The sequence below is a fragment of the Lycorma delicatula genome, chromosome 4 (assembly GCF_047948215.1).
Source record: "Lycorma delicatula isolate Av1 chromosome 4, ASM4794821v1, whole genome shotgun sequence".
In the NCBI taxonomy this organism is placed as follows: domain Eukaryota; kingdom Metazoa; phylum Arthropoda; class Insecta; order Hemiptera; family Fulgoridae; genus Lycorma; species Lycorma delicatula.
This window is the reverse complement of record NC_134458.1, coordinates 128,635,465-128,648,357: the sequence shown is the minus strand read 5'-3', so window position 1 is coordinate 128,648,357 and position 12,893 is coordinate 128,635,465. Positions and strand designations below refer to the sequence as shown.

At 32.3% G+C, this 12,893-nt stretch overlaps 1 protein-coding gene across 1 annotated transcript in view; it reads left to right on the top strand.

Moving 5' to 3' along the window:
* Window positions 1-12,893, top strand: part of LOC142323869 (differentially expressed in FDCP 6 homolog) — a 45,290-nt gene that overhangs the window by 4,294 nt on the left and 28,103 nt on the right. Inside the window, exons 2-3 of the mRNA XM_075364168.1 lie at window positions 6,230-6,349; window positions 11,338-11,547. Of these exons, the coding sequence (XP_075220283.1) occupies window positions 6,230-6,349; window positions 11,338-11,547 (330 nt within the window). The remainder of the gene's footprint in view (window positions 1-6,229; window positions 6,350-11,337; window positions 11,548-12,893) is intronic.

Here is a 12,893-nt window from a genome sequence, read left to right as displayed (position 1 = left end):
TTAAAAAAAACATATCTAACTTTAGATACAGTGTACTTTCAGTGTAAAATTGGTGATCAGGACAAGACGTGGGCTCCTCATATAGTATACACTAATTTTTCTGTATTTAAGAGGATGGCTGAAAGGTACACGGAAGGCTTTGCCATTTGGTGTACCTATGGTTTGGTGTGAACCAAGGGATCATGTAACCTATTGTTACTTTTGTTTAATAAGTGTGTCTGGAATTTCTGAAAAATCTAAACATACTGTAAAATTTCCTTTATTCAATCTGCAATCAGACCTGTACCTCACAGTGAAATTATTGCAGATCCTGAGCCACCTGTGAATGTGTTTCGAAAGCAGTGATGAAGAATCACTGCTTTCAAAACTGAAGAAGACAACAATGATTTTGATTTTGGATTATCTTCCAGTAAGCTACATCTTATATCACAAGGTGAATTAAATGGCTTGGTTAGGGATTTAAATTTATCAAAAAATCAAGCTGAACTGTTAGGATCAAAACTGCAAGGTTGGAATTTACTTTAAAAAAAATACAAAAATGTCAGGCTTTCGAAGCCAACAAAAAGAACTTCCACAAAACTTTATTGATGAAAATAATTTGGTTTATTGCACTAATGTTGATGAGCTGATGTTGCACATAGGACAAGTTTATAAACCTGAGGACTGACGCCTTTTCATAGATTCGTCTAAGTATAGTTTAAAAGTGGTTCTACTACACAACAGTAGCAAATATCCTTCAATACCAATCATTTATGGTATTAATTTGAAAGTGACATACGATGTGATGAAAGACGTTCTTCAAAATATAGATTATAAAAAGCATAGCTGGAACATATGTGGTGATTTGAAAGTTATAGCTATTTTGTTAGGCATTCAGTTAGGTTATACTAAATACATGTGTTTTCTTTGTGAATGGGACAGCCGAGCTAGAGATAAACATTATGTTACCAAAGAGTGGAAGAATTGAGACAACTTAACTCCAAATGGGAAAAATATTATTCATGAGCCCTTAGTTGAACCCAAAAAAATATTTTTACCCCATCACCAGATGAAGCTAGCACTAATCAAAAATTTTGTGAAAGCAATGAAGAAGGATAGTTTCGGATTTCTGTACATCAGGCAGAAATTTCCAAATGTAGTGAAGGAAAAATTAAAGAAGGAATATTTGTTGGTTGTCAGATAAGAGAGTTGGTCAAAGATTATGTATTTAATTCAATGTTAAATAATGTAGAATGTGCAGCTTGGGCTTCATTTAAAGACTGCAAAAATTTTCTCAGCAATCAAAAATTTGACAATTACCACGATATTGTTAATCATCTTCTTACTTCATATAGAGCTATGGGATGTAATATATCTTTGAAAATACATTTCCTCTACTCACATCTGGATTTTTTCCCAGACAACCTCATTAATTTAGGATGTGCTGTAGACTATGTATAAAAGAAAAGCATCAGCGAAATCTAACACAGGTATGGCCATGCAGAATTGAATTTTACAGATTTTAACTGTATTTTCCTTTAATTTTTTTGAAGTGTAATTTATTTAAAATTAAGGGTGATAGAAAAATTGTATTTACAGATCTGTAATGTATGCAAAAAAGCAATTGAAGAAATGGTATCACACTTAAAGAAACATTAAACAAATTTTTTTTTCGTTTATCAGTGTAATTGTTCCTGTGCTCTTTAATGCATTAAATTTGTAAATGTAAAAAGAAAGTGAAGATAGAATGTGTTTTGTGTTTAAAGAAAGGTTAGAATATTGCAAATTTTCTATTTTTTATTAATTGAGTGTTTGTAAGATGTCATGCTTCGGGCAAATGGCAACCCAAACTATTTGTATGTTAAGTTTGTGCTTCATAGGGGGAAAACACTTTTTTTTAAATTACTGTTTGAATTTTGCAGTACTTTCAGTTTTATTGATTAAAGTAGCTAGAAAGTTGGGGAAACCTGTGACCTGAACCTCTTCTACCATTAACGTTTTAATTTTTCCCTGAAGTTAGTAAAAAACAACTGTTGTGCATTCCAATTTTCTAATTTTTGTTAATTGAAGAGTGCTTGAGGGATGAAATACTTGTGGACTAGGGGTCTTGCAACTTTTTAAAATCTTTGTATTTTTAACTTTTCCTTTAAAGTAGAATGTTGTGGAAAATTAAAAACAGTCTTAAGTCGCAGAATTTAATTTTTCTATTTTAATGGGGATTAAACAGTCTTGAGCAAGGGGTTTTGAACCTTTTTTACAATCATTAAATTTCTTGTTTGTTCCTGAAAGTGGAATGATTTTTAAAATAATAGTTTTAATCTAGAATCATAAAATTTTTTGTTAATTTGGGGGCTAGTGAGACCAGGGCAAGGAAATTTGAATCTTTTGAATATCATTAAATTTTCTTAATTAGAGGAAGCAGCAGTGGATTTAGTATAGCTTCAAGAGGTGCAGGAGAGTCTGAACCTTTCTGGATCAGAACATTTTTTTCTTAAATTTTTTTTTAAATACTTGTATCATACAGCTCTTTATTTAATTAAAGAGGGTCTAGAAGGCCTTGGAAGGAGGGCTGAACAGTTAGACATTATTAAGTTATTTACTTCTCCCAGATGGTAGAATATGTTTTGACAAAGAATGGTTCAATTAAATGGTATTGGTTGACAAAGAAGAATATTTCAATTTCTCTTCTTATTAATTATGAAAGAGCAAACTTTCAAAATTTGGTGATATTCTCAAACTCCAAAGTTTGGTGATTGTGTGAGTGTTACTTGAAAAGAAGTATGTTTTTAGACAGTAAAGGAATTTTTTCAGATTGGTTCAGTAGTTCCTGAAATTACTCCAGACATACAAGATATGTGTTTTTAATTAAATAATATTTACTTAAGTATTAATTATCATTTTTTTTTTCATTCTCTAAATCAAACTATCAATTTATTGTTTGTAAGGTAAATTGTTGATTCTCAAATCAGATTTGAGTTCAAGGCTTTTTGTAATAAGTATCATTCAACAACGTAATGGAAGAACTACTGAAGCTGTACTTTTATTTTCTCTTGATAAACTCGTGCAACAATTTAATCAAAGTTAAAGTTACTTACATTTTAACCTTTGTTTACAAAACGCTTCATATTTATCTCCTTTTTACATTTACAATCTATTATGTTTATTTATTTAGCATTATTTATTAGAATTGATTTATCTACTACAGTGGCATATTATGTATATAGTGAAACTAACAACTTCATATTTATTACTTTTTTTTTAGATTAAATGTGTGTTTATAAAATTTTGTTTGTGACAGATTATGAAAAATTAAAAATAGTCTTCCTCAATACCATTTTTAATTTTATTATATTGAACTTAAATTTGCCTGAATTGGTTGTGTGTCCACATAAAATAACACAGGATTACTGAGTCATTTTTACAGGATGTTATATAAAAATAATCCATTTGTGTTGTAATGTTTAGGATTGGACTTTTTAACTTTTCTCCAAAATAAAAACTTTAACAAAAGTCAGATCTAGCCTCCGTGAGATACACCTGGATATATCCAGAACAGATAGGAGAAATTTGTCCAGTGACCTGAATCTAAACAAACTTCACATTTTCATCTATCATCAAGAATCCAATATCACCTCACTAGATGACATATAGAGTTTTAACTCTGATCCTATTCTCACCACGGGTGACCCATTGACAGTCAACCATGTAAGGTCTTTTAAGGAATACTTCACTGGCTGAACCAAGCAACACCAGAGTTCAGAGAAACCCCATATAAAGCATCAATGGTGGAACAACGGAGAAGAGACATCAAGCATGGCTATTACACCAATCCCAAAAATCAGAACATCCTTCCAAAATCTAGTAAAATAAATAAAAGGAACCACCTGAACCCTAAAGAAAATAAAAAGACCACACCGTAAAGACACACTGAAATTAGTAGAAGAAGAATTCAGCAAAACACAGTCAAGAAACTACCACAAAACCTTAAAAAACAACCCCAAAAATACAAACCCCCAACCCTGTTAATGAAGGATGAAAACCATAATTTTACCCATAACAATAAAGACAATGTGGAAATCCTAGCTAAATATTTCAACAAACTCCTAAAATGTGAAGAACCAAAAGAATTTCTAACTGGCACCAGCATCCCAATAACATCACCAGAAAATATCAACCCTCCAACAATAAAAAAAGTCTACCAAAACTGAGTGAGGTGAAGAATTACAAAGCGACAGTATAAGATCAGACCTATGTAGAGATCTAGAAACATGCTGGATGACCAGAAAAAATCACCCTTCGGCAACAACTTGTCTACATCTTGATCAAAGCAGAACTACCAGAACAATGGACAACAGCCATCATTCACCCACTACACAAAAAAGCGGACAAAACAGACCCTAACAACTACAGGGAAATCCCATTCCTAGACACAACATACACAATTCTTTCAAGAATCATCTTCAACAAAATCGGTTTACAACTCGAGAAAGAACTAGGAGCATACAAGAGAGGTTTCAGACCCTGGAGGAACTGTCTAGACCAGATCATGAGTCTCAAGCTAATAATGAATTACAACAGAAAAAGAAGTATAGGCATTGTGATAATGCTTGTAAACTTCAAGAAAGCATATGATTGCATCCACAGAGAATCCCTACTAAAATTTCTAAGACACCTCGCATTACATACCAAATTAATAAATGTGATAAAGCGGACCCTCACAAATACTAAGTCAAAAGTGAGATTCAAAGGCGAACTCTCAGAAATATTTGAGATCAAAACAGGATTGGGCCAAGGCAATGGACTCTCACCACTAATATTCAACTGCACTTTGGAAATGGTAATGAAGGAATGGCCCAAAAAATGCCCCCAAAAATAAAACTAGGCCAAAAAATCAAAAAAAACTGCCTTGGTTTTGCTGACAACTTGGCACTGCTAGCAAACAACATTGACAAAGATAAAACAGTTATTCGAACTTCAAAACATTGCAAATAAATTAGCCTCAAGATATCATTCGAAAAGATAGAAATTATGCCCCAAAAACCAACGCAATTAAAATACATAAAGATAAACAGTAATAAAGTCAAAATTTAAATACGTCACAGATATAAGAACAAACTGCTTAAATGAAAATCCTTAATCCAAACAAACTAGCTAAAACCCAAAAATTAATGTGGTACACTTACAGTAAAAAATTTCTATCCATAAATGCAAAAATAAGACACTACAACAAGGTTATAAAACCTTGTTGTAAGAGTGTTGCCTTATATGCAACACTCTTTCACTTGAATGAACAATAAAAAACCAACAGACTCCAGAAAATTGAAAGAATTGGAAGAACCTGCATCAATAAAAAGTGTCAGATAGATAGATGGGCAGAAGTGGATCGTGCCCAACAAAGTCATATACAAAGAATTGAACCCATCACTGATACCGTGCATAAGAGGAGACTAGAATTCTTTGGAAACATCTTGAGGACGCAAGATTCAAGACTTCTGTAACAGCTGGTATAGTACAATCTTGACTAAAAAAACACCAAGACGGGATACAGATGGGCCAGAGAAATAAGAGAGGATCTGAAGGAAATTGGCATTACACCAGAAGATACCACAGACAAGATAAAATTAAATGAAAAAATCAAGGACAAAAACACTTGCTTCACATTCACAAGAAAGAAGCTCACAATACAATAATTTTCAGAAAGGGCATGGAGATCAGAACATATGCAAAAGTACTGGTAAGATTGCAAAGCCTGAACAGTTCCTTCAAAGAGACTTGGATAATGGACAGACTAAAGTGATCCTATGTGTGTTCATAAAAGATGGAAAAAAAGTTTGATTAAAATTTATTTCTATTTCATTTAATTATTACTTGATGGAAAAGGGTATCAGTAAATACTAAGTAGACTGCTTCATATGTAAGCATTTTCAGAAATAATACAGAATTGTATTTGAACGTGAGATATTATTAATTCTTAAATGTAAATTTTTATGATAGTTTTGTATTCATGTTTGTTATCAAATGAGTTGTTATAATGATAGAGCTTGGTCTGTCTCTCCATCTTGTAATTAAGTTGATAACCATGCTTTGCAAAATCTAACACTCACAGTTATTGTATTTGTTTCTGCACACCTGACCAACAAGCTATAACTTTTTTGTTTCTCTTGAACCTTGTTAGTTATAAAAGCAAGCTTGTAACTAAATTTGCCTTATGAAATTATTAGAAAATTACTGTATAATTTTGCTTTTCCAGGTTCTTACTGCAAATATTGGTACACTTCTAGATCTGTATGGTGTTGAAAAAGGATTAGAACATTATCGTAGTACATCTAGCCTTAATTTCCAACATTATAAGTATTACTTACAAAAAGAGGTTGGTTATGTCTTTAATTGTGCATTATTTATGAGTTTTTAAAGAAATACATTACATGTTTTGATTCATTCACATATTTAATAATTTCTGTACATTTGAAACAGCAATTTATGCTGGAAAAGGCTTTTTTTGATTACAAAAATGTAATTGCGATTAATTACCTAAATAACTGACAGGAATTTCCTAAAAAACCATTGTCTGAGTTGGTTCCTATTATCATTTTCCATTTTTAATTTAAATCTATATCACTTATTAAAAATTTCAAAAATAAATCAGAAAGTTTTATATTGGTATCATAATAGCATTGTAAACTTATTGTGTACTTAAGTACAAATTTAAAACTAAGTAAATAAATCACTTTTGTCCTAAAATTTGCAAAGCATTTTATTACTACAGTATTCTACAAAATATATTTCTAATTCGCTTATTAAAATTAAAAGGAATGTATAGATAAATAACATATTACAGCTGCAAGAAAAACATACAGTGATGTAAATAAACATGATTTTAGCCATTAATAACATGATATTTGTCATTTCATTTTCCAATTGCAGCTACGCTAACAACAATCTGTTTATAAGTATGTGGAAGAGGGAGATTTCATTTCATATTTAATGTTGTTTAGATTCGCTTCCCTGCAGATTGAAAAATCTCTGTGGAACAGAGGCCGGTGAAATTAATTCCATTTTAGCAGCTGCACATGCAACCGTCAATGAAAAAGATGGTTACTGCTTCAAGTTTGATAATCTTTTTTTCTAATTTATTTAATCGTTTTTTTTTTAAATCTTTTCTTATTTTAAGTTCATACAATGCAAAATCTCCTGCTCTTAGATGACGTAGGTTTATATAACTTGCCTTGATCTCTTCTTCCTTATAGATGTCATTGGAGTCACTTCACACATCCATCTAAAACAGAGGTTCCCAAACTTATTTTTCTCATGGACCACTGTCAAAATTTTGCTGGTTCCGGTGTACCCCCTGCAGCTACATTTCTACCATATTTCCAGTCGACGGAAAATGTGAAGATTAGATCCAACTATGAAAATTTGCATTACGGCTGAGTTCCACGAACTAACAGCTTCCGAAAAAAAAGTGAATATGGAATATGCAAGTTTTTACAAGTAACAGTCGCTGAGCTTCTCAAAATATTATCTGCCTAGATTGATACGCAAAGTCAAGCCAACATTTTAGTTCTTCACTATCGAAACCCGATGAATTTTCGTGGACCCCCGCTTACGAATTGTGAACCCCCATTTTTTTGTCATGCCAACGTAGACCCCCGTCGAGTCTTTCGTGGACCCATGGGGGTCCACCTGGACCACTTTGGGGATCAATGATCTAAAAGGATGAGGAGCAATAAAAGGTGGTGGAGCATGTACTTTCTCTGTGGAGCTTGGTGTAGTGGCTGGCAAGTTCTTATGTGGGCTGATTTGAAGATTGTTTTTGATCCAGGGCTCACACCAAAATGCTAGTTTCACCTGAGTACCTAATTATCTTGCCTATAATAGATTAACAGAAAGAGTATACTTAAGCTATGAATGAATATGACAGAATTTGAAGGAAGGGTTAACAGAAGGAATGACATCTACATGGAAGAAGAGATGAAGGCAAGTTATACAAATTTGCATTATTACAGCGTAAATTTTCTTGGATTATGACAGATTTATGGTCAAAATTACACATTATTTTAGCGAGTTTATTCTCCCTAAGTTCATTTGTAGTGAACTTTTATTACCTGTACTGGTTGTATGTTTTTGTCATTACCAGGTACCTTGATCTTATTGAACTTCTGTTGTTATTCCAAGGTTATTAATTTTGTAAAATAGCTTTTCCAATATATATATATACACAATGAAAAATAGGCATAGAAACTATATTTTAGGCATAGAAATTATATATATATATATATATATATATCTTTTTTTTCCTTTAAGTTAATATCTGAAGGTGCAGTTTTTATTGTAAAATTTATAGTACCTTTGTAGTCTGTGAATAATTTTGATTTAAAATATTTGATTTTTTCTCTTCTTAAATATTGTATGAGGGGTTGCTGTTTTTACATTTTACATGGTGTATCTTAGAAACAAGTATCTCTATAGCTGGAAATCCACACAATTTTACAACAATGAACTCTTCATTTATTGTTTAGGACAATTAATGGTGCTGTTTATAGATAAATAAAATTCCCCATTTTATTCTGAACAATTTGATTTTTTCATAAAAGGGACTGATGTTGTTCTTTAATGTTAACATGGCACTGAAGTTATATATTGCTTATCTGTGGTATAAAATAATATATTTTGTTGCATGCACATATTCATAGCAGTTTATGGGATAAACATTATAACATGTATATGTAATCAATTTTTATTTCTTACCAGTTTGCCTCACATCATGTTTTTTTAGATAAGAAATGACTAAGGTGTTCATGGATTAATTTTAGATTTTTCAATTATTTAGATCATAACAACTTAATTAATCCTTTCTTAATACTTAATAAATTGAGAAAATTATCAAAATCATTAGAAGAAGGCTATGAATTAATCCTGTTTTTACTTCCTTGTACAAAGTAAAGAATGAATGTATTGTGATCGTGAAAAATTTTGGTTTGCAGATTTCAATGGAAATATTCATTTTGACCATCCCTGAATCCATTTTGACTAGTTTCAGGAAGATGTCTGTACATACATATGTATTTCACAAAACTCAAAAACGATCTATTTGTGCACCTCCCCTTTTGATTGCAATCGACTGAACCAAAAAAGGCCAAAATTAAAAAAAAATTGAATTTTGGACCTCTTCTTAACTGCTGTAAGAATGGGGTAGGCACATCAGTTCAAATCCGACTTCATCACTTTTTTTTTTTTTTTTTTTTTTTTTTAATTTAAAAATATTGATTTATTAATAATTATTAACCTCTGATTGTAAAAATTTTTTTACGATAAATAATAATTTAATAATAACAATAAAAAAAATATCAGAAGTTATTATTGAAATAAAATTTTATGTACTTTTCATTTTAAAAAAATGTGTATATGTATGAGGGTAAGTCAATTATTATCCGCAATGTAGTTATACATTTTATTGCAATACAAATAGGAAACTTACATGTACATCATTTTTCAACATAGTTCTCTTGCATTTCAACACACTTGGTCCATCGTTGCACAAGCTTCCTGATGCTCTCATAAAAGAAGGTTTTCGGTTGAGCTGTGAGCCAGGAATGCACTGCTTCTTTCACTGTTTCGTCTGAGGTAAATCGACGGCCCCTTAGTGCCTCTTTGAGTGGTAGTCAGAAGGGGCAAGATCAGGACTATACGGAGGACGAGCCAGTACTTCAAAGTTGAGTTTCTGGAGCATTTTAGCAGTGTGGGCAACAGTATGTGGACGGGCATTGTAGTGCAACAACACAACACCTTTCGACAGCAGTCCTCAGCGTTTGCTTCGAATTGCAGGCTTCAGCTTGGCAGTAAGCATCTCACTGTAACGCATACTGTTTATTGTCGTGCCCCTTTCCTCATAATGTTTCAGTTGTGGGCCTTGTTAGTCCCAAAAAAACCGTAAGCGTCAGTTTTCCTGCGGACGGTTGGGTCTTGAACCTTTTTTTACAGGGCGAATTTGGATGTTTCCATTCCATACTCTGATGTTTACTCTCCGGCTCGTAATGATGGATCCATGTTTCATCATCGATGATGATTCTGTCTAACAAGATGTCCCATTTGTTACCATAGCGATCCAAATGTTTTTGGCAGATATCCAAGCGCGTTTGTTTATGCAACTGTGTGACTTCTTTTGGGACCCATCTTGCAAAACACAATTCTGTTGTGGATAATTTCGTAGGCAGAACCGTGACTAATTTGCAGATGATGTGCCACTTTATCAATAGTTACTCGTCTAAGAAAACATGTCACGTGCACCCTCAATGTTTTCCTCATTTGTGGCGGTAAACGGTCGTCCAGCTCCTTCGTCGTGCGTAACACTTGTGCGACCATTTTTGAATTTTGCAATCCATTCATAGACACTCCATTGCAGCAACACACTGTTCCCGTACTGTACCGAAAGTCTTCGATGAATTTCGGCCCCTGATACATCTTCTGACCACAAAATAACGAATCACTGAACATTGCTTTTCTTTTGTGCAAACAGAAAGCAGAGCAGCCATGGTTAACGGCAGGGCTGCGACAATGAAATTAACCTAGCAGCATCAAACCTGCACAGACATAACAACAATTAAACCACGCGTGTCATCTACGCAACACGACAGTACTATCAACATAAACAAAAATATAACTAAATTGCGGTTAATAATTGACTTATCCTTATAATTTAATAGGTGTACAAGGAAAGTCATGTGGTGTCCATATCAGATTTTTTTTATATCTTTTCATTAGTTTTTCCCCATTTCTACCTATTCCTGTGTGTTTGTATTTATAGTATCTCCTCCTTTTATTTATTTAGTAAATGAAAAAAAATTAATAATTTCACTTGTATGTAGTTCCACCTTCTTTGCTTGAGTTATTTAAATTTACATAAAAATATAACTTCAATAACTGCCTTTTATCTTAATTATAATAATCTTTAACCTAATTTCCTATTTCTTATTTTATATAATTCCTTTAACTACAAAACGTACCAGTTTCATTCTTACTTTAGATTTCTGTTCTGTGAATTTCCACACAATTTTTGACTAAACTATTTATTACTTTCAATGAGTTTCCTTGGATTTTTTCCTTTTAAGAAAGTATTGTACAGATACAGATTTGTTTAGCCTAATTAATGTGAACAAAGGATTACTTTTAAAAAATACAAGGAAATAACCTCATGCTACTTATTCCTTGACAAAATCATCATACTAAAAAGATATAAAAAGCAGATTAGAGACTATGATTAAATATTGATAAATCCAAAAACTGTTATTTCAATCTTCTATTATTAAAGAATAAGGCATTCATTGTCTAATGTGATTATGCCTTATTTTTCAATTACAGGTGTTTGCATCATTACCAGATACATTTACACTGCCAGGTCTTAGACAATTCGAATCTCGTATAGATGAAGTTTGTTGGTTAATATGTAAAAAAAATTTTATTTTAAGAAATAATCCAATTCTTCCAGATCAGTGTGTGTATAGTCTCTTCCGTGTTTTTTGTCTTCTTGCTGAACTTGTACCTAACCCAAAACAAAAGGATGTATTTCAGGTTTGTATATTCTCTCTATCTAATTTGTATTTTTCTAATCTTAATCTCAATTCTGTACCTGTCTTAAATTCATTATTTATTTCCAATATCTGTATAACAGTTAAAACTTGATGTTTCTAGTTTATACATACTTGATAAAAAAATCTGTATGCTCAAAAAGTGTTTGCTGAAAGTGGATTAAATTTAATAAGTCTTTACCTTGAAAAAGAACAATTTGTTTATTTGACATACTGTCTCAATATATTGCTAAACCCTGTAATTGTTATCCATTAATTGAAACCAGGCTTCATTTAAGAAGATAATACTGTTAAACTAGGTGACAGGAAAATGTGAGTCTGATCTCAGTAATGTTTGGTAGATGTGGTGTTGATTCACAATGACATGATTCATATGCCATTTAAAGCATTACTATCAGTACATTACTAAATATTTACATGTCTAACTGCTTACATTGAAAATGATATATTGTCTCATCATGGACATATTTATATTTATGTATAACTATCGACTAGAAACAAGTAATTTATGAGGAAATCTCTTAGGTAAAGACCACTAATAAATTTCTCTCCTTAAGGTTGGTAAACCTGTGTCATTCATGGCCACACTAGTAATGTATACAGTGCACTGTTGTCTGTAAATTTTTGCATTATAGTATCTTTAATTACGTATGAGTTATTACATTATAAAATTGATGTTGCCACTGACTGTGAAATACATGGAGTCATACGTTTTTAAACCTTCAAAACGTTAAGCCAGCTGAAATTCATAGGCAGTTAGTTGCTGTGTATGGTGATAATGTAATGAATAAAGAAATGTCTGAAAATGACGTGAAAGTTTTAGAAATAACAGAATTAAGATGCATGATGAAGAACATTCAGGGATAATTACCGAGGAGTTGTTGAAACATGTCGGTGATAAAATCAAAAAAGATCATCACTCAGTGATTTCTGATCTGGCCCCTCTTTTTCTGGATGTTTCAACAGCTGTTATTGGTTGCATTGTTCATGACCATTTAGGCTTCAGAAAGGTTTGTGGATGTTGGGTTCCACACGTCTTAACGGAATTTCACAAAAAAATCCTAATGGTATCAGCTTTGGAATTTTTGATGCACCACAGAAAAATTGTTACTGGTAAGACATGGATTTTCTATTACACGCCAGAGAGAAAATGCAGTCAAATGAATGACATCATCCTCAATCACCAACCGGATCAACAAAGGTCAACCCACAGCCATTTGCATGCAAACTGATGGCCACAGTCTTTTTGGATTAGTTTGGCATAATGCTGATTGATTTCATGCCACGTGGAACAGCTATAAATGCAGAAGCCTACTACGTAAATTACAG